Raw genomic sequence first — 24,786 nt, 5'->3', positions numbered from 1 at the left:
TCCTCCTCAGAAACCTGAGCCTCCAACATCCTCTTGACATCCTTCCCAGGCTTCACACATGGGAGCTCTCCAGGGCTCTGTCTTCAGGCTTCAGGGTCTATCCTATAAAATATTATGCTCTTCCACCACTGCCTCTGTCTTCTCCCATGGCCCCACCTCCATGCCTCTGGTCTCATTGTCTCTCCTGTGTCCCACATCTGGACTGTCGTGGGACTTTTGCACATCTCTTTCTGGAAGAGACTCTCTCTGCCTGGGTTTAGACTGCCATCCTTGGTCTCACAGCAGGGGAGCAGGATGATCAGGTTATTCTTTAGTGAGAGTACTCCAGCAGAAGAAATAGGGGCCTGAAAACAGCAACCCTGATGAGGAGGTAGCTGCCAGCAGGGCAAAGGAAAAGGACACTAACTTTGAGCGCTTGTCTCAGATCTCATGTCAATCCTGCAAGGTAAGCACCAATGATCCCATTTCAAAGATGAAGGGATGGAAATGAATCTAACGCCAAATCCCATGCTCCACACCACTCTGTCACACTATATGTGAAATGGTATCTATTTTAAATACACTTTTCCCCAGACACTGTGCCAGTTACTGTACCATTTTAATGCTTCCAGTGACCCTAGAAAGGAGTTATTCCCATTTTACAGATGAGTAAACTGAGGTTCAGTGGCTTTCTCAAGCTGAGGCCAATTTTGAGGTTAGTTCAACTAATGATAAAACTTATTCTATTTGATACCTAATCTCTGTCCTTGACTCTCTACCTGCCACATTTAATATGTATGCACATACATAACTAAGTTCTGAAGAGAGAATCTTCCAGAGGTGCCCTTGCTAGAAGGGCTGATGGAGTCTAATCTCAGAGTGCAAGTCTATGTAGAGTTGCCTTTTAACACCAAAACTTGAGGTGAAAAGTCGACTTTTTGACTGCATTAGTTTTAGGCCTGTTACAAGAACTCTTCAAACCAAAAGGCAGCTCCATATTTCATACTCTAGTAAGATTTCAAGGTTTAGTGCAATTTTCCACAGATAACAAAAGTAAGTTATAGGAAATTGTTTTTTGCTTATGAATCAGATATTACTTCGCTTTCTCTGGGGAAATAGGCTTTTACTTCCATAAAAACAAGTATAAAGAATGCAACAGCTGAGTGGGCCTAAGTTTAGTTATGAGACATGTGAGTCGCTTTCACTATATGATGCTACACTCAGAAATTTCAGATTTGGGTAAATTCAAAGGAAATGTCTGGGTTTTTTTTTAAACAACAACAACAACAACAAAACACTGTCCCAGAATTGAGAAGCCCAAGGTTAAAGTCTCATCTCTTGAATAGTTAATATATTCACATAGCACAAACATCACAAAGTATAAAAACATATATACTGAGAACTTTGCTACCCACTCTATTTCCCATCCTCCAATTTCTATCCCTCTGCAAAAGTAATCACTGTTATAATTAGGCTGGCGCAAAAGTAATTGCTCTCCACACAGAGCTGTGTGGAGTCTCAACAGAGCAGCTGCTCAGGCACACACAGAGACCCAGGAGCTTTACAAAATCTTTGGATTGATTGTTTAATTGCTTCAAAACAATAGTTTAAAGTCACAAAGATATTATCTCTCACTGTTTCTGAGGAAAAGAAACTTAAGAGTATCTTTGCTGGAAGATTCTGGCTTAGGGTCTGTGATGATGTTGCTTTCAACTTGTTGGCCAGGGCTGCAGTTATCTGAAGAAATGATAGATGCTAGAGGATCTGCATCAAAACTCTCATATGGCTGTTGACAGGAGGCCTCAGTTCCTCTGAGGATGCTCACAACATGGCAACCAGCTTTACCCAAATCAAGGGATCCAAGAGAGAAAGAAAGGAATCAAGATGGATGCTACTGTGTTTTTCATAACCTAATCATAGAAGTGACATACCTTAACTTATGCCAAATTGTAGTAGTCATCCATACCAAAACTGGTACAGTGTAGAGGGAACTACACAAAGCATCAACATCAGAAGGTGGGGATCACTGGAGATCATCTTAGGTGTTCGTTACCACAACATTGTTAAGGGTCGTTATAGGAAAACTGCTGAAACCCAAAGAAAAATAGACCATCTCAAAAGCAGCCAGAGAAGAAGGAATAATACATTTGAAAGTGCAACAATAGGACAGAATCAATGGAAGCCAGAAGGCAATGGAATGATATCAAAATGCTTATAAATTAAAAATGATTAAATTAAAATGATAACAACCTAGAATTCTTAACCTGATAAAAATATCTTTCATAATGAAATTGAAACAAAGAAATTTTAGACAGGCAAAAATTAAGAGAATTCATTAGCAACAGATTTATCTTCAAATAAATACTAAAAGGCATTCTTGAGGCAGAAGGAAATTAATCCCAAATGGAAGTCTGGAGGTACAAGAAAGAATGAAGAGCTATGAGAATGATAAATCTGTACATAAACTAAATTACTTACTCTACAAAACAATAATATAATATTTCGCAGTTAAAAATATAAAACAACAATAGTGTAAAAGAGGTAGATTAATGGAGTTCAAGCGTTTTAAGATCTTTGCATTGTCAAAGAAGTGGTAAATGTGATAATCTATGTTAGACAGTAGTAAGAAAATAGTGCATGTTTCAGGCCAATTACACATAAACGTTATCACTAAAATAAGGTTTTCTTAAAGAGATAACTATCAACCTAACTGGGATGTTCACATAGCATAATAAAAAAACCCACTTATTCCAAAAAAAGAAAAGAAAGAATACAAAAAGGATAGCATTTAAGTAGAAAAAAATAGATAGCAATAATAGATATAAACCAAAATCTATAAGTAATCATATTAAAAGTAAATAGAATATACCAAATAAAATATAAAGAATTTCATACTGGATTAAAAATAATCCTTTGGGAGGCCAAGGTGGGTGGATCACTTGAGGTCAGGAGTTAGAGACCAGCCTGGCCAACATAGTGAAACCCCATCTCCACTAAAAATACAAAAATTAGCCAGGCGTGGTGGTGTGCTCCTGTCATCCCAGCTACTCGGGAGGCTGAGGCAGGAGAATCCCTTGAACCCAGGAGGCGGAAGTTGCAGTGAGCCGAGATGGTGCCACTGCACCCTGGGTGACAGAGCAAGACTCCATCTCAAAAAAAAAAAAAAAAAAAAAAAAGATGAAAAGAAAAGGGTCGGAAAAATATATGTTATGCAAACATTAAATAAAAGAAAACAGATGTAAGTAGACCAAAATTAGACCAAGTGGATTTTAAGGAAAGAAGAATGAGTAGAAATTAAGGCAAATATTTCTTAACGAAAAAGGGTCAAACCACCAAAAAGTTATAACAAATATAAATGTTTATGCACTTAATGACATAGGTGCAGATAATATTAAAAAAATGGACAGAAATAAAATTTTAGAAAAGAAATGAAAAAACACACAAACACAATCATAGTAGATTTTAGCATATCTTTTTTTATTAATTATTAAAATAAACATACAAGGACAAAATTCAGTAACGAAGCAAAATATTTGAATAGCCTAATTGTTTTAGTTCTGTCAGTTTTTGCTCCAAGAGTTTTCAAGATCTATAGTTAGATGGACACACATTTAGGATTCCTATGAATTTTTGAAGCATTTGTTCTTTTATTATGGACTACCCTTTTTATTTCTAGTAATATTCTTTGCTCAGAAGTCTTTGATATTAACATAGACATTTTGGCTCCCTTATGACTAGCATTTACAGGGATATCTTTTTCATCTTTTTGCTTGTTATTAACGTGTATCTTTAGATTTAAAATGTGTTTCTTGTAGACATGACAGAGATGAGTCTTAGTCTTACTTTTTCATTCATTAGACAATCTCTACCTTTTTTTTTCTCTATTTTTTTTTGAAATGGAGTTTCACTCTTGTTCCCCAGGCTGGAGTGCGATGGCGTGATCTCAGCTCACTGCAACGTCCACCTTCTGGGTTCAAGCAATTCTCCTGCCTCAGCCTCCCGAGTAGCTGGGACTATAGGCATGCACCACCATGCCCAGCTAATTTTTGTATTTTTAGTAGAGACAGGGTTTCACTGTATTGGTCAGGCTGGTCTTGAACTCCTGACCTCAGGTGATCTGCCTGCCTCGACCTCCCAAAGTGCTGGGATTACAGGCGTGAGCCACCATGCCTGGCCATCTCTGTCTTTTAATTGGAGTGTTTACACTATTTACTATGTCATTATTAATATGTTGGGCTTAAGTCTATCCTTTTTGTTATTTTTTCTTTGTTCCATCTTTTTTTGTGTTTTTTCCCCCACTTTTCTTACCTTCTTAACTGAGCATTTTCATATTCCGTATTATGTCCTTTACTAGATTATTAGCTATACTTCTTTGTTTTACTTTATATTGATTTTTGTATTTCAGTAAACATCTTTAACACATTATCATACATCTTCCAATAGTCCAATCCCACTTCATATATAATGTAAAAGCCTTGCAGATACATGCTTAAAATTACTTTCCACCAGAACTTTGTGCTACTTTTGTCAAACAATTTACTTGTACATTTTATAAATCCCAAATATATTGTTGTTAATTTTTTGCTTAAAAAGTGAATAGTATAAGGACTTCTGCTTCTGACCAAAATGGAGTAATAACAAACAGATTGTTCTCCCACATGAAACAACTCAAAAACAAGCAGACAGAATAGATAAAATTGTAGTTTTCAATACACAGGAATCAGGCAAAAAAGGACAGTAATCCTTGAGAGACAGGAAACAAACAAGGTGAGTCATATGATTGCACCAGTGGAGTAATGAAGAGAAGAGAGTTGCACAGAGAAAGAACTCAGATGTATTCAGAATCTCCCTTGAGCAGCAACACTAGGAAAGAACCATCCAAAATAATTAGAGGGAGCACTATTCAGTTCTCAACGGGAACGGGAATAGTGTTAGTTCCCTAAAGGAATGTTGGAATTTATTTGGAAACAAAAGCCTTTTCTAAATAACTTGTGGGTCAAAAAAAAAAAAAAATCAAAAGGTAAATTTAAAAGTACTAGGAACTGAACAAAAGTGAAAACAGTGTATCAAAATTTGCAGGGTGCTATGAAAGCAGTACTTAGAGGGAAATTCATAGCACTAAACACCTATCTTAGAAAAGAAGACAAATCTCAAATAGCTTCCACCTTAAGAAGCAAGAAAAATGAAGAGTAAATAAACTTAAAGTAAGTAGAAGAAAGAAAACAATGAAAATCAGAATGGAAAAAAAATAAAAAGCTGAGAAACAATAGAGAAAATTAAAAAAACAAAAACAGAAAGCCGGTTTGTTAAAGAAGATAAATAAAGTAGGAAAATCTCTAGCCAGACTGATCAGGAAAAAGAGAGAACACATTACTAATATTAGCAATGAGAGTGGCAATGCCACTACAGAATATAGATATTAAAAGCATAGTGAAAAAATATTACGAACAACTTTAAATCCTCTTTAAATCATTGAGCATATTTATAATACCTGATTAAAAGTATTTGTGCCTGCTGTTTCCATAATCTCAGTCATTTCAGGTTTATATATATTGGATTTTTAAAATTATGGGTTTAATTTTCTTGCTCACATTTTCCTGCTTCTTTACACATCTATCAAGTTTTTGTGTGTTTGACATTGTAAATGTTACATTATTCAGTATCTAGACTGTGTTGATGTACTTTAAAGAGTGCTGGCTGGGTGCCCCGGTGGCTCACAACTGTAATCCCAGCATGTTGGAAGGCTGGGGCAGGTGGATCACCTGAGGTCAGGAGTTCGAGACCAACCTGGCCAAAGTGGTGAAACCTCATCTTTACTAAAAATACAAAAAATTAGCTGGGCATGATGGCAGGCACCTGTAATCCCAGGTACTGGGGAGGCTGAGACAGGAGAATCGCTTGAACGCAGGTGGAGGTTGCAGTGAGCTGAGATCACGCCACTGCACTCCAACCTGGGCAACAGAGCAAGACTCCATCTCAAAAAAAAAAAAAAATGTGCTGAAGTCTGCCTTGTCAGGTAGCTAAGGTACTGTGGAGCAGCGTGGCTTTCTGGAGACTTGTTCAGGACAATTCTAGAGCAGTCTTTCTCTAGGTTTACCTTAGCCCTATTGCTAAAGCATGACCTTTGCATTGTCTCTTCTGAATGTACTGGGAGTTCGGTTATTTCATCCCATTATGGCTGGTCAGAATTCAAATGTTTCCCATGTCTCTGTGAGCTCTGAGAATTGTTCAGTTTACAGTTACCCAGTAGTAGTTCTTTGTCCAGCCTCGTGGAGTACCACTGAAGCATGTGCTATTTAGTATTCGACTGAAGACTCAAGAGGGTGCATATGCAGATTTATGGAGCTTCTTTTATTGAATAGCTCCCTCCCCTCCAGTACCTGGGTCTGATGTCCAGCTGTATAGGTCTCCACAAACTACGATCTCTGTTTCTCAACTCAGCAAGATCACTGTGCTCTGCTGGTCTCCTCCCCGCATCATGGTCCAGAAAGTGCCCTAGACAGATAGCCAGGGGACCCGAGTGATGGCCTTGTTTGTTATTCAGATATCACAGTCCTGTGCTGCCTATTGTATCATGCCTGAAGACAATTATTTCATTTATTTTATATATTCAGTTTTCTAAATTTTTACTGTGGGAGAACAAGTCCAGTGTCAGTTTCTCTGTCACGGCCAGAAGCAGAAGTTGACTCATTTACGTACGCAGGTGTATTTATCAAAGCTTTCTGTACAATTTCCTTGGTGTTATGCATAGAAAAAGTCTTTATATTAACTTATATTTTCTGCCAGTACCTTAATGGCTTTATATTTATTAATATTAAATTCTTTAGGCCATGTAGAATTTATTTTGTTAAGAGATGTAAGGCATTAGTCTAGCTTTTCACAAATGGTTAGCCAATTGTGCTAGCCCAATTTTCTAAATAATCTATCCTTTCCTTAAAGGTATAAAATGCCTCCTTTATATACTGAATTTACATGTAATTGCATCTATATCTTGACTCTTTATTTTTTTTTCAGATAAATTTTCCATTGCTGAAGCAGTATAGGAAAATTACTCTGAGTTCCGAAATACTGACTTACAAACTAATTGTTAAAGCACACTCCACAGAAAGAAAATGTGCTGAAATGGAAATAATATGGGATGTAGAGGCAAAGAATATTGACTCGACTCTCTGTTCTACTACATATTCTCTGTGTAACGTTGGTAAAGTCACTCAACCCACGAGCATCAGTTTCTTCAGTAGTAAGATGGGAAAATTGACATTCCATTATTTCCACTTCACTTAAAAGCTCTATTCCAGCAGGACAGAACTTCTCCGTATTCCTAAGATATCTTCCTTTTATACGTCTCCATGTCCTGGCCCACATTGTTATCTCTATTTGAAACAGCTTTCTTATTTTCTTTTTTTGGTGGTGAACTCTTATTCACCTTGCAATAAATAGATATGCCATCTCGTCTCTAGTGCTAGATTCTCCAGCTACTTAACCCTCTTACTCCCAACAGCCTGCACCCACATCTCATTGTGCTATAATTATTTATTTACACATCTGTCTCTTGTGGCTGACTTCAAACTCCCTGGCAATAGAAGTTGTATTTTTCTTAACATTCTCTGATCATCAGAATTAACAAGAGGTGCTCAGTGGGCAATGGCTGAATGAACTGGTGAATGAATGGATACACAGCTGCAGGGCTGAGTGAGTGGCTCAGCAGATTGGCTGTTCCATTCTGCCCTTGGTAAGCACATTCTGGACAAGGTGTTTGCCTTTGTGGCACAGTTCTCTACAGTCTTTTCTGCTTCCAGATGACAGAACGTGATGTCAGAGCTCTTCTCCCTCTTGTGGGACTCCTGAACCCTTGTGCCAAATCCCTGGAAGCCTATGTAGAGTTCCTCCAGCCAATGTTCACCTCTTTCCCAGCAGTCCCTTTGCTCCCTGCTTTCTCTGTGGGCTCTGGGCTCCTAATTCAGGGTTTTTGTAACCTCAGGACATTCACATTAAACCCTCAGGTGAGCCACTGAGCAGTCCCAACTGGCCTGCCAGCCTTTGGAACTGTGGCTACCTGGTGGTTCTGACCACTGGCTTCCAACCTGGCCCTTACTTCCCACCTGTCTGTCCTCCTGGGCTGACCAACTGCCTGGCACAGCCCCTTGAATTAGAGGAAGGCAACCAACATTTGCTGAGTGATTATTATGAGCTGGGTGCTTTGTATATGGATTTACATTTAATCCTCTCAAAAACTTGTGAGCTTAAGGTTATTGTTTCCATTTACAGAAATCCAGAGAGGCTGAAGCTTGCTCAAGCTTAGAAAGTGGCTGATTCAGTAATCAAGCCCGTGTCTGTCTGATTCTAAAGACTGTGTCCCTTCCACATCTTCTTGTGAACTGTCTGATTTCAGTTTCCTGGGTATTCGTTGTCACATGGTCATCTCTGAGCTGGGATGTGCTGGATTGGGCCAATTTATTTAGACTTCTGGTGTAAACCCATGGGAGTGGTTCTGTCTAGGCTCATGGAGCAGTAGGTCCTCCTCCAGTGCAAACTCCAAGCCAAACACCACTTGGGATTTTGAGGTACAGCACCTGGCCACACTCAAATCTGAGTCCAAGTCCCAGCTGTGTTGCTTACAGGTTAGAAGATCTGGTGAAAGACTCATGTCTTTGGTTTCTTTGGCCTGAAATAATAATCCCCACTTACCAGGCTAAAGTGGGGAGCTAATGAATAACCCACAGGGAAATGTCTAACAGAAACAAGCACAGATGAATGTGGTCCACGCATCGCATCCCCTCCCAGACACCGGCATACCCACCCCCAGGGCAAAAACGGTTGCAAAGGGCAGGATCAACTCTGGAATCGATTGCCTGGCTTTGTATTAACCATGTCTTTTATTTTCTGTGTTCTGATGCTTTGATATCTGGGGCCTTCTGACCCTGGATGGACTGCCTCTTCCAGAGTTAGCTAGTTCGTAGTGACAGTGAACAACTCACCTGTGACTGCACTTTTTAAATGCAAACCAACCAATCCAGAGGCCACACTCTAGTCACCCTTTGTATCAGGCTCTTACACTCTGGGCCACTGTTGGCTTGGCCACAACTAGTGACAGCCCATATGAAATTGTTTGAACTGGTCAGTCTTAAGTCTGCTTACCCTACCTTGCCCCTTCCACCCTCAAAAACCACAACAAAGGCTCCTGCCCACAACTCCCTCTCTCTCTCTCTGCCTCCTGACCCACTCCAGTACTTCCTATGTGGCCCTCGTGGCATGGTCTGCCCCCTTCTCTTGGAAACTATATTTTTAATGGCAATCACCTTCCTAGCTATTGGCCTTATATCTTACATTTTCTATTAATATACTATACTTTAAAACAGGCTTTGAATCCAAGATTCAAGACACCAGCTGTGTAATCTCAGGCATCCCTCTCTGAGCCTCCATTTTCTCAACTATAAAATAGGGCCAGTCACTGTTTCTCCTCCTCCTCCTCCTTTTTTTTCTTTTTTCTTTTTTTTGAAACAGAGTCTCGCTCTGTCGCCCATGCTGGAGTGCAGTGGCGCGATCTCAGCTCACTGTAACCTCCGCTTCCCAGGTTCAAGTGATTCTCCTGCCTCAGCCTCTCAAGTAGCTGGGATACAGGCATGCACCACCATACCCGGCCAATTTTGGTAATTTTGTTTTCAGTAGAGACAAGGTTTCACCACGTTGGCCAGGCTGGTCTCAAACTCCTGACCTCAGGTGACCTGCCCACCTTGGCCTTCCAAAGTGCTGGGATTACCCGCGTGAGCCACCACGCCTGGCACACCATTTCTATTTCTTAAGATGGTTATGAGGATTAACTAATGGATCACCTGACACATGCTAAGTGCTCAACCAGGGTTAATGCCATTAGTGTGATGATCACTGCTGTGCATTCTGTACTCACCAAACACCCACCATGGTGCAATGCACAGTCTGGGGCGGACACAGTGCAGCCCTGATTTGGACGAGGACAAGCAGTTAAGACCCCTTCTCCGTGTATTTCCTGACCATCCAAATACAAATTGGGGCCCCTAGTATTCTGAAGAATTATACATCTGTTCAGGAGAGGCCGGGAGTGGAACCTGGCCAGTCTTAGGACCTGAAGGAACAGTTACTCTAACTGGTGAGCAGCAGACCTGCATTGGCCGCAGAGCGTTGCTTGCCACGTGGATGGCAGGAGGCTGGATGGACAAGCAGATGGTACTGCTAACTTGGTGTCAGAGTAGAGGTCAAGTGAGAACACGGTGAGCCAGGTTGATGGCTAGGAGTCAGGAGAAGGTGATTGGTCAAAGCTAAATTATAGGAGCATCAACCTGTATGCAGAGACCATGTTACCAGGACCATTCTTTTTTGTTTTTGTTTTTGTTTTTTTGTTTTTGAGACGGAGTCTCGCTCTGTCGCCCAGGCTGGAGTGCAGTGGCATGATCTCAGCTCACTGCAAGCTCTGCCTCCCAGGTTCATGCCATTCTCCCGCCTCAAGCTCCTGAGTAACTGGGACTACAGGCACCCACCACCAAGCCTGGCTAAATTTTTTTGTTTTTGTATTTTTAGTAGAGATGGGGTTTCACAAGACCATTCTTTACCTGGGTGTGCTGCAGCAACTGGACCAGTCTAGCAGCTGGAGCAATGGCTGGGGTAAGGATATATAGACAGAGGATAGTGACTTCTAGGAACCCAGATACCACTTGATCCTCCCCAAAAGAGAGGTCCCAAGTGCATATGGACTGCACCCCTAGAGCTGAGCTAGGTTGGCAAATGTAACCTGCAAGGCTCTGCATAATTGTTCCGGTGCATCAAACTATAGCATAATGTGGTAACAACAGTGATAGGATGTGAATGTGTTAGGGAAATGCTGTTGACCCAGTTGGTGGAGGAAGGGTCACAGCAGGTATGTGAGATCAGTGATTCTCAAATTTGAGCATGACTTAGAATCACCTACAGGGCCGTATAAATCACAAAGTACTGGGCCTCCAGCCCCAATCTCCTGCAAGTTTCTGATTCAGGTCTAGGGTGGGGCCTGAGAATTTGCATACCTAACATGCTCCTACACTAGCCAGCACTATGCTAGTTAATATTTTTCAAAAACAACTGCTTCCCTTCCATACCAGGCACTATGTTCTTAGGACCTTCCTTGAGCAAGGAGTCTATTTTCGTACCTGAAGACATCGGGCTTGGTTTTATGACATGGCTTGGCAATGAAATGTGAATGCAGGGATTGTGTGCTAAGAACTATTGTGGACTTTTGCCATGTCTCTTTTCGTCTCTGTCAGGAGACCCGCATGTCCCAGATGTAGGGCTGCTCATTCAGCCTGGGTCTTGTAATTAAGAAGACATGAAATCCAGCTGCACCTGACCCATGATGAACATGTGACATGGGAAATAAGCAAACCGTTGTCATAAGTAACTGAGATTTGGGGAACTGCTTGTTAGGGAAGCATACCATGGCTTAAAGTGACTGATATAGAAGACTTCCTAGAGAAAATGATGCCGAACAGAGTCTTAAAGGTGAATTATCTAGACAGAGAAGAAGAGGCAAGGCTACGTCAAACTTCATCCTGTAGGGACCTGATAAAAGAAACCTCAAATGTGACATGTCTAAAACAAAGGCTTAGATGCCATTTCCCATCCCCAAATTGTTCCTTCCAAAGTCTTCTCCAAGACATTAAATAGCACCATCACCTACCCTGTTTCTAAAGGCAAAAATCAGGAAGCCCTCCTTAATCAACTTGTCTAATTCCCCCACTGCCCTCATGAACAAGTCCAGCTGGCTGCACCTACAAATACAAGGTCAACTCCAGGGTCTCATCCTAGTTTAAGCCGCCACCATCTCTCCCCTGTGTTGTTTGCAACTACCCACTTACTGGTCTCCCTGTTTCCACCCTTGCTTCTCTTTACTCCATTCTCCACACTGCGGCCAGAGCAATATGATAAAAATATAAATCAGAGTACGGATTAGCTCATTTCCGTCCTTGCAGTTTCCAAAGGCTTCCAATTATATTTAAAATAAAACCTCACCTCCTTATTGTGGCCTGCAAAGCCCTACATAGTCTAGTCCCTGTCTACTTCACTAATCTCTCCTCATACCATGTTCCCTAGTCCACTTCAGTAAGTTCAAGACACATTGGGCTTCTTTCTAATCTTCATTCCCACCTCAGGACCTTTGCACTGCAAGTTGCCTCTTCCTCAGTTGCTCACATGCCACCTCCTGCTGAAAGCCTGCCTTGGCTACCCTAACTCAAGAAGTTCCTCTGTTGCTCTCCAAGTTGATCTCTCCCAATGTTTCCTTTCCTTTCCGTCATTGCCCTCATTGCTGATTACAGTTATTTATTTGCCTATTTGATTGTTATCTGCACACTCATTAGAATGGAAGTTCCAAGACAGATAGAAGATCAAAGATTTTCATTCATTCATGCATTCACTCCTTCATTCAACAAATATTTATTAAGCATCTAGTATGTACAAGACATTGTCAGTTGTTCTGGGGACATAGCAGGCAATACTACTTCAGCAATAAACCACTGCCTTACACATTACAGTTGCTCAATAAATAATATTAGTTGACTAAATAAATGAGTAAACCAAAAGGTAGGAAAAAGGTTGAATCAGAAAGGATATTGATCACAAGTACATTGCTAACAATAAAACTAAACTTTAATAACAAAGCAACAAAACTGCTAAATTAGACTGGCTGGGACATCCAGATCAAACAACATTGGTCCAGAGAAAATGAGCTAGGAAAGGCTGCCTCACTGGGATTTCTGAAATTATGCAAGAATCATTAAAATGTGGAACATGACTGTGAGTAACCAGCATGAAAATACCAAGTGCATTTCTTCTATTCACAGAATGACTACCCAGTAACTTATGAGGTATAATTTATTGAGGGCTTTCCTTGACAAATGAAAGGAAACCGTATTTGCGAAGGAAACTGCAAATACGGTTTCATTTGCAAACTTGTACTGCCGATTTCTATCAATAATTTTGTGTCCAGGATTTAATGAATCTTTCAGGAATTTTTATAAACTGCTACAAGTCAAAGTCAAGAGACAGTGTTTGCAAGAAGCAGTGTTTCAAAGGTTTAAATGCTATACCTGGTTCTGGCCAGAAACTCTGAAGTTCTCTTCTTCTTTTCAGATATTGGAATATTCTTCATATAATGCAGTATCACTTCTGTATGAAGCCACGTGTAACTTGTCCCCCTCCTTTCCATCACGAGAACTACTGAAGATGTAAACCAAATCCAGGTACAGAAAAATCTCAATAATTCAGGCTTTGGAGAAAGCCAGTGGGAGCCATTGCGAAGCCTGAATTCTAGAGCACTAGGGTATGGTGTATGTGTTTTTTAAAAAAGTACATTCAATAATATAAAGTAAGTCAACCAAGTATTGACTTTTGCTCATAGTTGGTGGGGAGGAAGCTAAATTAATGATATATTAAAGTGCCTTACAATCACATATTGCATATTGATTTGTCCTCATAAGGAAGATAAACAATTTTTCCTATAAGATTACTTATACATTATTTTCTTAATTCACTTTTTCAGAGCACTTTCAATTGAATTTCAGGCAAAATGCAATCTAGACCTAGTCCAGCTAAATGCAAACTTTGGGTCTAAATTTTTTTACTGTAAAACTTAAAAGCATTCTTATATCCACCATTGTAGAGTTACTCTAACATTCTTCAAAATTTTATCAGAGACTTCTTGCTGTTTTTAGGTGTCAAGATATTTATTAATTGCTTTTTACAATGTGCTGTGACTCATGCTTAAAGTAATCACTTTTCTTTAATGACTCAAGCAGGGAAACCAGTGACATTTGTGAACAGTAGACGGGATTAAAGGAGCTGGACACACTCTTTCTTCAACATCTGCCATGATATGATTTCACAAGCAAGAAATGTGCCAAGGCTTCTACCCAAGTAAGCTATTATTCATTTATTTCATTGTTGAGGAATGCCTTAATATGACTAGGATAGAAAAATTATGTTGATGTGCTTATACAAGAAAAAAAATGAACAGACCAAAGGAGGAGAATAAAAAGCCCAGGAAACCACAAAGACTTTCAGCAGCTTTGTGCCAAAGGGGGAAAAATGATCTTTGTAATGAATGGTGCTGATCAGTGGATATCCAAACAGGAAAATAAACATACCTTCAACCCCTACTTCACACAAGCTACAACTATCAATTCTAGAAGTACAGGTTTAACTATGAAAAATAATAAAGTTTCTAGAAGAAACGTAGAGCATCTTCATGACGTTGTAGTATGTAAAGATTTCTTAAATAGATCCCAAATTCCCAATCATATTGGGAAAAATAATAAATTTCTATATTAAATTAAGAACTTCCATTCATTAGCCAGATGCAGTGCCTCACAGTAGCCTCTCAAAGTGCTGTAATCCCAGCACGTTGAGAGGCCAAGGTGGGTGGATCCCTTGAACTCAGGAATTCAAGACCAGCCTGGGCAACATAGTGAGACCTTGTCTCTACAAAAAATACAAAACAAACAAAAAAGCCGCACATGGTAGCACACACTTGTACTCCCAGCTACTTAGGAGGCTGAGGCGGGAGTATGGCTTGAGCCTGGGAGGCAGAAGTTGCAGTGGGCCAAGATCACACCACTGCACTCCAGCCTGAGTGACCAAGTGAGACCCTGTCTCAAAAAACTAACTAACTAACTAACTAAATAAATAACTTTCATTCATCAAAAAGACACCAACATCAAGAAAGCAAAAACTACAGCTCACAGAATGGAAAGTAGTATTTCCAATGTTTATCTAACAGAGAACACATTTCCATAATAAAGAATGTCCACAAATCAGTAAGAAAAAGACACAAATCTAATAGGAAACTGGGCAAAAACATAAACAAGTACTTCACAAAATAGAATATCCAAATGGCCAATAAACATACTAAAAGATAGCAAATCTCATTAGTTACCAGGGAAATACAAATCAAAAACACAATGAGATAATACCATACACACAGTGAGTGGAATGGCTAAAATGAAAGACAGATGATGCCAATTATTGAGTAGGATATAAAGAAGCTGGAACCCCCATAAATGCTTCTGTTGAGCATGTATATTGGTAGCACCATATTTAAAAAGTTGCTGGCAGTATCTACTAAAGCAGTGTGTAGGCATATCTCATGACCCAGCAGTTTTACTCCTAGGGATACACATTACAGAAATGCATGCATATGTTCACTAAAAGATATATACAGGAGGCCGGGTATGGTGGCTCATGCCTGTAATCCCAGCACTTTGGGAGGCCGAGGCAGGCGGATCACGAGGTCAAGAGATCGAGACCATCTTGGCCAACATGGTGAAACCCTGTCTCTACTAAAAATACAAAAATTAGCTGGGCATGGTGGCACGCACTTGTAGTCCCAGCTGCTCGGGAGGCTGAGGCAGGAGAATCACTTGAACCCGGGAGGTGGGGGTTGCAGTGAGCCAAGATCACGCCACCGCACTCCAGCCGGGGGACAGAGCGAGACTGTCTCAAACAAAAAAAAGAAAAAAAAAGATAGATAGATATATACAAGAATATTCATAGCCCAAAGTGGAAGCTACCTGTCCATTCAATGGTAGAATGGAAAAATAAACTGTGGTACATTCACAATGAGTTAGTGAAATAAGAATGAGAAAACTGCAACCACACATAACATGAACATCTCTCACAAACATCCCGCTGAAAGAGTGCAGACAGACACAAAAGAGTAGATACGGCACAATTACTCTTACATAAAGCTCAAAAACAGGCACAACTAATCTGAGGCCTCAGAAGTCAGGATGGTGGTTTGTCTTTTCAGCATTTTAACTGGAAGGGGCATGAGGGAGGCTTCTGGGATGTTTAAATGTTCTGAGACATTTTTGCTCTAAGTGCTGATTACATGTTCAATTTGTGAAATTGTTCAATTTGTGAGAAGTCGTCAAGCTGGACACATGATCCTTGCATAAAACTGAACACTTATAATTTATGCATAAAATCAACTCTCACTGCAAGACATTTTATATTTTTTTCGGTTTATTTCTGATTATATTTGGAGAGGCCAATTTTACATGATAGCTTCAAACCAACCATTGTACATTAACCAAATTTTACACAAGCCATTTGAAAAAAGATCTAAAAATGTGCTTAGTTATTGGTATTATATAACATAACAGTTATCAAGCACCAAGAGTGTGCTGAGAGCTGTACAGAACAAACATAGAAAAGACAGTCCCTGCCTTCAAGAATACCCATTCCTTCAGGATCTTGCACATAAAATTTCACCTTACATTCCACACTCTTATTCATAAGGCATAAATAAGGAAGTTTGTTGCATTTCTCATTATTACTTAATAAATATTGAATACCCTTTTCCCCAATTATACCAACAATTACTTGTATCTTTGCCTTTAAATACAAATTTTCATAGTACAGTATACAGTATATACTGATTTGGTATTCACACAATTGACCACAATATTCTTGCAGGTTGGTTATAATATGAAGCATGTTGAATTTCAACATTCACAAATTTTTATACCACTTAACAAAATCTTTTATTGTTGGCAGAGCTTCTTCTGTTTTTTTTCTATTTCAAAAAAAAAAACAACAACAACAAATGTGATGCCACTGCTCTTATCTTGATAACTTGTAAACAGAAACAGCACTGCCTTGATTCCAATAAGGGTATCAGAACTATGGCACAGATATTCAGAACAGTGATATTTAGCACATCTATTAAACTAGCCTTGCAGATATCAATCACATAGTTGCATACCTTAAAATACTAACAATTTATGATCAGCTAGTAATGGATGATGTAAGTTATGATTTACTTTACTGTATTTGCAGTTTAATGAAGGGGATACTGGTATAAAATGTCGGAAAAATTTGAGTGGGGAAATATTTTTTGCTTTTCTGCAAGGCTGTGTTCAAAACAAATTCAGATTAGAAGATGAAATGATTATGAATTTAATCATTGGTTAAGGATATTTAATTTCAAAATAATCTCTTAAATAATATTTTATTACTTTTAAAATGCAGGAAAAACGAAGTGAATTTTGATAACGTTGTAATTTTAGACTCAGGTACAAGAAATTATCCTTTATATAAAAATGCCTATCCTTTATATAAAAATGCCAGAGTATGGTGGGAGATGGCACCCAGTACAGTAGAGAGGCCAGTCCGTATGTCACCTGCGGGAACTCATTGCAACAGGAGGTGATGGGCAAAGATTAGAGAGATGGATAGATGTTTCCCTCCTAGCCAGACTCTATCTTGCTCATTCTGCAAACTGAGGGAATAGGGTGAGTCTCAGGGTCAGGGAAGGAAGGCTGGGGTGAGCTTGGGGTCAATGGCAAGAAAAGCTCCAACTGTGAACTTCACCTTCTATCTATCCCAAGACCCCAAGCATCCAATAGCTCCAAGCCATGGTAATGATTCATAACCTCAACATCAGACTTGGTATTATCAGGCTGAGGATGACCCCTTTCCAGAGAAACCCACCTTACTTTTGGCCTCCATTTTGCAATTTCCTGGATTATTACCAGGTCTAGATGTTTCCGTTACGTGACAACAATGTTGAGTTGAATTTTAAAGCTACTCTGGACTCAGAGCAAGACTGAATTTCTCTGACTACCTCTCCAGCTATGGAAAGTATAGAAGAATATTCTATAGAATCCTTTCATTTTTCTATAGAATCCTTTCATTTCCAAGCCTGAGGTGTGACTTATAGTCATGCCTTCCCAAGGTAGCTAGGCACATGCCCAAATGGGGTCCACTAGGAATAGATTCACCAAGGGCAGTGGAAAAAGTGGTTTGGTCCAGCCTCGATGGTCCTACCTGTTAAATGGAAGATTTGGGGTGGATTTGACTAGATTTTTCTTATCCTGGGTAAGTACATCTCCCCCTCTTCTGCAAATCCAGAGCAAGAGGTTGGGAGCTACCTATCTCTGATGCTCTGGCACTTCATCTGTGATAAAGAGGAGAATAGTGGGGCTACAATGTGGTGTAGAGTCTTACTGGTTGAGGGGTTAGGTGGAAAGGCAATGCCCAGAGTGGTAACCTAGTAGTCTCTTCGGGGTGAAAGAAACAACCTTATGTAATATGCCCCATTGAAAACAGAGCACCAAAGACTATAATTCTGATGACAGAGAGTAACATATTTTTTTCATTTTCAATTATAAATCCTCAGTTTTTCAATTTCAGTAACCGAAAACTTAAGCCTTAGTATGAAAATCTGGTTACTGAAATTGAAAATCCATACATAAACATGATAATACAAATAGATAACATGAAGACTTCTAAAAATAAAGGTTCACCACAAATGAAAACATTCATCCCTCACTTGTTAACATAATAAAATTAACTGTCTACCCCTTAATGGTGAATAACAGAATCAGACACAGCAAGCTAAGCATTATTTGGGATTTTTCAGAATGGATGCTAGACTCCTATTGCTTTAAAAATTGAGATGCTCTCAAATCTCTTTTTATTATATCATATGGAGTGATTACACTTGCTACCAAAATCTATTTATATCCCACCTTATTATCAAAAAATATATATAAGGTAGCTAGTTTCTGTCAATCCTTTTTTCTTTGACCTGTAACAAGACATTGGAATCAGATGCTGATAAGGATTCTTTCTGTTCCATTATTGTCAGAGCACCATTCAGCAGGTGGAAACAGATCAAATTTGGATGAAATTACAACAGCTTCTTTTACACTAAAGAAACCTTGCTCTCAAGTTATTTAACAGAGAAGACAATATTAACAGAGAAGACAATAAATAAAAATCAAGTATTTAGATAGACATATAGATAAGTGGTTAAATAGATAATATTTTTTGCACTGCTGACAAGTATTCAAAACTCTGGAGTAGGTGTTGGGGTAACTGAGAAGACCTCAGTGCCTTTATTATTATATTATTGAACATTATTGAACAAGCTTTCAAAATCTTTTTAAAGCCATTGAAAATGGCAGATATTAGTGGTGCATGAAAACCATGGTTTACAGATAGAATGTCAATGTTTAGCCATTGTCTCTACTCTTCAAGGCACAAGGACAAGTTCCAAACTCTTCAACTCATGTATGAGAGGCAGAGCATCTGGTACCACCAGGAGATAGATAGAAAAACAAGGAATAGAGCCACACACCAAAGCAAGAACAGGAGATCCTTTGGAGTGGCCATGATTTTCAAATACTGACCTTACATCGTTAGCAGGCAGCTCCCCTACACTTTGGATTGAGGACGAGGTCTCCTGGCCTGAATACCTTGGCCCATCATGCAGTCTGAGCATACTTCATTCCACGCCTGACTTGGTAGTCCAGCTCCTTCTTACTCCAAGTGCAAGGAAGAAGGTCCAGAATGTTTCCATGAAGATCTGCAGTGATGCAGACACTCTGTCGTGTTGATGACAAAAGGGCAAGAATGAAACGTCAGTAGCCCTTGATAAAAGTCGACAGAGAAGTAATACCCTTTAGGGACACACACCCTGTTACTTCACCAGCAATGGTCTAAGAACATTATGGAAAAGAGAACCCACCTCTTTTCTTCTTATGTTGCTATTTCCCTTAGTTTCTTCTAAAGAGGCGTGTATTAAATATCTTCTGTATAACTTATTCCCCACCATGAAACATCATCAAAATGGAAAGAACCTAATTAATCTTCCTTTTTTGGCTTGGAATATTCAATTTGTATTTATTGATAGTCCACGATGTTCTTTTGGTAGGAAAAGATATTGCACTTCTAAAAATGCGTCAGAGTGTAATTGAGTCAAAGCTAATAGGTAGGTAGATTTCTCACTAGAATGTATACTTTCTGAAAACCACCTTCATTCAACATTTGTAGAAATGCCTCCATGATTTCATCTCTATTTCAACAAATTGTTGCCTCACTGCTGCAAGATTCTAAGATACAGACGAAGACATTGGTAGTCATAAGCTGTACGTAAGGTTGCATTCTTAGCTCATGATTTCATTGTGCAGATGGGCACGACAATAACGAGGATGACGGTGCATGCCGCAGCAGCGATCAGAGCAGCTATCTTGCAGACCTTGGCTCGTCTGAATTCGGCTTCTTTACGTTTTAGTAATGAATCGTATCCTGGAGTATAAATGTCTTCCATCCAGTACTCTAAATTATTTGGGTTTAAAGATTCTTGCGTCTAAAAGCGAAGAGAAGATGTTAGAAATACAGTGAATACTTGAAATCAGGTCAAAGACGTCCCGACAGTCATCACTCCTGAAGCACTTAAGTTGTCTGCAGCTGGGAGTTAGAGACTGTGTTGCATAACACTGCCCCACCAGCCCCATGCCTGAGGCAGGCTACTACAGGCTCATCCCACATATCACAGATTGCATGGGCCCCTCCCTCACTAAAAATATCATGTTGGTTTTGATAAAAATATCATGTTGGTTTTGACACAGAGAAACCCAAGGGTCTTTTATCTGTAAGCAAGCAAAATGGGGCTGAGACGAGCAAGACTCCAAACTTCAAGGGCATGCAACCAAGGAGGGGCTGGCCCCACTGCAAAGGAAACAAGGAAAGTCACTGAAAAATGCTTTCTTCCAACAGGCTCTAAGAACAGATCTGCTTGAAACAAGACCATCATAGCACTCTGAGTCAGTTCTTCTTTCTCAGAAAAGCTTCTACTGAAAAATCAAAGGAACCTCCAAGATGAGCAGTTTAAACAAAACATAGACTATTTCAAATTCAACCATTTATCTGAGCAGGTCATGCCACTGCTCAAAGTCAAGGTCTACCAACCCCATGGCAGACTCTTCCCACCCTAGACCTGCCTTGGCAATGGTTCCAGACTCAGTGCAGCTTCCCCAAAGAGAGAGCCCCCACTGACATTTGTCTGCTGATCTCCCTGAGATTAATCAACTGTCATCAGGAGAAATACCATATTTAACCTGTATTTTCCATGAATCCTATTCCACGTTGACAGTTATAATCTATTTCCATGAAGAAAGGCAGTGTTCTCATTTTATGGCAAGCATTTAATAATATGAGTGTCACATAAAAGCAACAGCACATTGCAAGTCGAAGTGAGGTCATTTAAGTCTTTGAAATGCAAACAAAATATCCATTTTTAAGATTTTCCTAGTTTAATGCTCATAAACATGGGCACATTAAAAATTATTCATACACATATATAAACATACACATATAATAAACATACACATATACAAACACAGGCTCAAAAAACAAACCTTTCAAAGTTTTAAAAAACTCAGTTGTACCATTTATTGATGGAGCAGTGATGATTCTAATGCATGCTAGTAATTCTCTGCCTGACCTTCTAGATTCATTCTCTATTTTTTTTTCATCTTGCTCTGTGCCCCTAGGAAAATAACCTACATGGACATGTCATGGGGGCTCCCCTGCCCTCAAGCTCCCATGGGGGTTCCGCCAATGAAGATAAGAAGAAAGAGAGGTTGAGGTATTTATTCCCCCAGCTCCCTCCTGGCTGGGCTGTAGTTTGGCAGTGGCCCAGCTCCTATTGGACACCTGCTCTCAGAGCTGTGGGTCTCAGTGGGTTTCAGAAACAGCCCCTTTCCCTTGGCCCTTCAGATCCAAGGGTGGCAACAGCTTCCTACTGGTGCTGGTCTCTGGGTGCTTCACCAGCTATTGTAAAGAGTCCCCTCCCTAGCTACCCCTTTGAGCATGCCACCTGCCTGCTGCCAGGACACTGACAACCCGCAGGCCCTGCACCCCTCAGGCTTTATTATCTACCTGTTGCTCATAGTTGTCTAGCACAGGGGTAGACACACTATGGCCTGCAGGCCGTATCTGACCTGCCACCTGTCTTTGTACAACCCTTGAACTACGAGTGATTTTTTTCCATTTTTAAATGGTTGAAAAAAAATCAAAAGAATATTTTATGACATATGAAAATTATATGAAATGCAAATCTCAGTGTCCAAAAATAAAGATTTATGGGAACACAGCCACTCCTATTTGTTTCCAAATTGTCTATAGCTGCTTTCACGCTACAATGGCAGATTGTACAATGGGAGATTATAAGGCCCACAAGGCCTAAAGGATTTACTCTCTGGTCCTTTACAGAGAAAGTTTGCCAGCCCCTGTTCTAGAACATGCTATGCGACACTGTACAATGGAAAGAGAAGGGGATCTAGGCATCACAGAAAATCTTCCTGGTCCCTTCCCTCGCCGAGGCATAATGTTTAGAGACTGCTGTTGAATTTCTCAAGTTACATGGAAGGGTGGGAGGTGGTCCTGGACACTCAGGGCACCCAAAATAGAAACCAAGACACTCTCAATGTGGGAAAAGTCCCTATTGTGCAGGGTGCTCTGTCCAACCCTTCAGCCTTTGCAAGAAACTCCTGCATCCTCTGCTAGAGCCCCAGAAGCCTCTTCCCTGAGCTTCCATCCTCTGCTAGAGCCCCAGAAGCCTCTTCCCTGAGCTTCCCAGAGCAGTTCCACTGCTGCCGAACCCTGACTGTTGGACCGCCTCTTCCTCCTGCTTGAGCCACCAAAGCTCTGCTTGCCACAGGCCCTTGGAGCCAGTCTGCTCTCCTTGGCATGAAAACATGAACACCCTTCAGCAGTTTAATAGGCACTAAAGGGCATATTTTGCTGGAAGACTGGTCTGCAGAAGTGGCTGATGCACCCCTAAAGGCTGGGTGCTGGTGGGGGTCAGACCAGCAGCCCTCCCTACCCTGGCACCTGGAAGTCAGGCTCAGCACACTATGGGTAGAACAACCTGCTCTAGGGCTGGCCCAGAAGCCAAACAGTGTCTAAATGACACATCAGATTTTGTACTTTATTCCCTCCGGCTCAGACAGAAGGAAATTGGCTTTCTTTTGTAGCTATATACACTATTACAGGCTGGGATTCAGTGTGTGAAATAAACTATTTTTAATTAGTTTTTTCAATAACTGTAAGCTGTAATTGCACCAAGTAGAAGAGAGGTAATACTGAGGTTTCAAGGGACACAGGTGAGTGTATGCAGTTATTACTTAGCCCTGGCAAACACTGGGAAGAACAGGGTCTGCACCCTTGCCTACGCCCTCAAGTGGGCACCACTGATGGTGAATGTATATCTCAACACAAAAGAACTCCGGGAAGATTGTCCAGACACCAACACTGCCCTAAGACTGTACTCGAGTCTCTGCAAAGAGATGAAAAGAAAAAAGGTTGTGCTTACTGCCTTCACCAAGCTCTCAAGGTTGGCTCTTTTTTGCTGTAAACACCCTCACACGGCTATTGAACTTTCTACTTCCTCATATTTTATGCAACTGGATACTCTCTCCTTTGGATTTTTAAGTAATGTCACCTAAAGCTCTGTAACCACAATATCTATTTTTAATTTTTATAATTTTATCTTTATGCTTATAAACATTGGTGCAGTAAAAGCTCACATATCTGTAGGGGGAAAATCTTCCAGCTCCCTCCCTGCAAACTTTGCAAAGATGTTTCTCAGTCTATGGCTCACTTAATTAATCTAACTCTTTCAAGGTCATCCAGTGATACTGATGAAATATTCCACCGGAGGGAGAATCAAATCCCTGTCTAGCCTCCTTGCCCGCAGGAAGTTGACATAAGAGGGATTGACCTGAAGGATCAAGGGGTATGCAGTCCAAGTGGGAAAGTAACATGCATGAGGCAAGGGGGTGAGGAAGGGCTCAGGGTTGCTACTGATGCCCCCACAACCCTCACTGTCAGGGTCTGGACAGAGCTGCCCCTTCCCATAATTGCTGTCATTTAAGGCCCAAGATAAACAAATGTCATTGCAATCATTTTCTTTTGTAACATAAAACTCCACTAAACCCTTAACAGGAGAAAAATGAAATGGCAAGAAAATTGCAGAAGAGAAAGAACATGAGACTTATTGCCAGATGGTCCAGTATGAATTTAGACTTGTCTGACCTGGGGCAAATTATCGAGCTTCCTGGGGCCTCGATTTCCTCATTTGTAAACTGAAGATGATCATAGCAATTCCTGCCTCACAGGCCACCGTGCCTGAAACTGAGAGACTGTAAAAAGCATCATGCAAAGTTGATTGATTTCAGCATCATTGACCAGCCCCCAAGGGCTTTCTTTTTCAGTGCCTACTTGATGCCAGGTACTTTAAATATATTAATTCTTACAATGACTCACAAGCTTGATATTATTATGTCCATTTAACAGGTGGAGGGACTGAACCTCAATCAGATGGAGTGAATGCTTCAGGTCACACAGCGAAAGAGTCCTGGATGAAAACCCAGTGCTACCAGAATGCAGTCTTTTCTCTCCACCACACTGTACCTCCCACAGCCCTCTTTGTTTTAGAGCAAGGCCATTTCAGGGAAGCCTTGCCATACCTGATCTCCACAGGCAGCTTTCACCAACTGTGCTTCAAGTGCATGGTCATTCCAGAGCCTGGACGGAATGGGCACTCCTGGTGCTATGGCCTCACTGCCTACAAAGCTAAGTGCACAGGTAGGGACAGGGTGCTTCCTTTGCTCCTGTGGTGATCTGGAGACACAGATCAACCCAGTGTGAATGGAACCAGGCAGAGCTGCCCACCAAAATAAAAGTGTGGCCAAAACCCAGCCCTGCTTGTGGGTGAACAAAAAACATGCCCTCCAGCCACAACTGCATTCACAGAGCTTCCGGGGATGGCTCTTACCTGGGGCTGCTCCATATGGAAACATAATCCATAGCTTGGCTCCCACAAATATGCTTATCCCACGTGCTACATATGGAAGGAGAAATCAGCTTGTATTTCATTAAACAGTTTGGCTCAGGTCTTGTGAGCAAATATTAGAATCTGCACTTGGTACAGAGTCGTAAATGCATTGTTAG

At 40.5% G+C, this 24,786-nt stretch overlaps 1 protein-coding gene and 1 long non-coding RNA gene across 5 annotated transcripts in view; one reads left to right on the top strand and one right to left on the bottom strand.

Moving 5' to 3' along the window:
* Positions 1 to 228: 228 nt before the first annotated feature.
* LOC129527163 (uncharacterized) lies at positions 229 to 24,617 on the top strand. Of its 2 annotated transcripts, none has more exons than XR_008672121.2 (5): positions 229 to 445; positions 13,117 to 13,226; positions 13,782 to 13,899; positions 21,324 to 21,418; positions 24,130 to 24,617. It is a non-coding gene; the product is annotated as an uncharacterized lncRNA (long non-coding RNA). The 2 variants fall into 2 exon arrangements; XR_008672122.2 differs by having other exon boundaries at positions 13,779 to 13,899.
* The window catches only part of MINAR1 (membrane integral NOTCH2 associated receptor 1), a 58,227-nt gene continuing 49,428 nt past the window's right edge, over positions 15,988 to 24,786 (bottom strand). For 2 of the 3 annotated variants that reach the window (XM_055363942.2, XM_004056625.5), the window contains exon 4: positions 15,988 to 20,137. In XM_055363942.2, the coding sequence (XP_055219917.1) occupies positions 19,940 to 20,137 (198 nt within the window). In that variant the 3' untranslated portion in view covers positions 15,988 to 19,939. Of the gene's footprint in view, positions 20,138 to 23,901; positions 23,976 to 24,610; positions 24,677 to 24,786 lie in introns of those variants that run through there. The other variant, XR_010131053.1, reaches the window with a different exon arrangement.

The sequence above is a fragment of the Gorilla gorilla genome, chromosome 16 (genome assembly GCF_029281585.2).
Source record: "Gorilla gorilla gorilla isolate KB3781 chromosome 16, NHGRI_mGorGor1-v2.1_pri, whole genome shotgun sequence".
In the NCBI taxonomy this organism is placed as follows: Eukaryota; Metazoa; Chordata; class Mammalia; order Primates; family Hominidae; genus Gorilla; species Gorilla gorilla.
The sequence above is the reverse complement of the archived record's forward strand: the minus strand, read 5'-3'. Positions and strand labels throughout refer to the sequence as shown.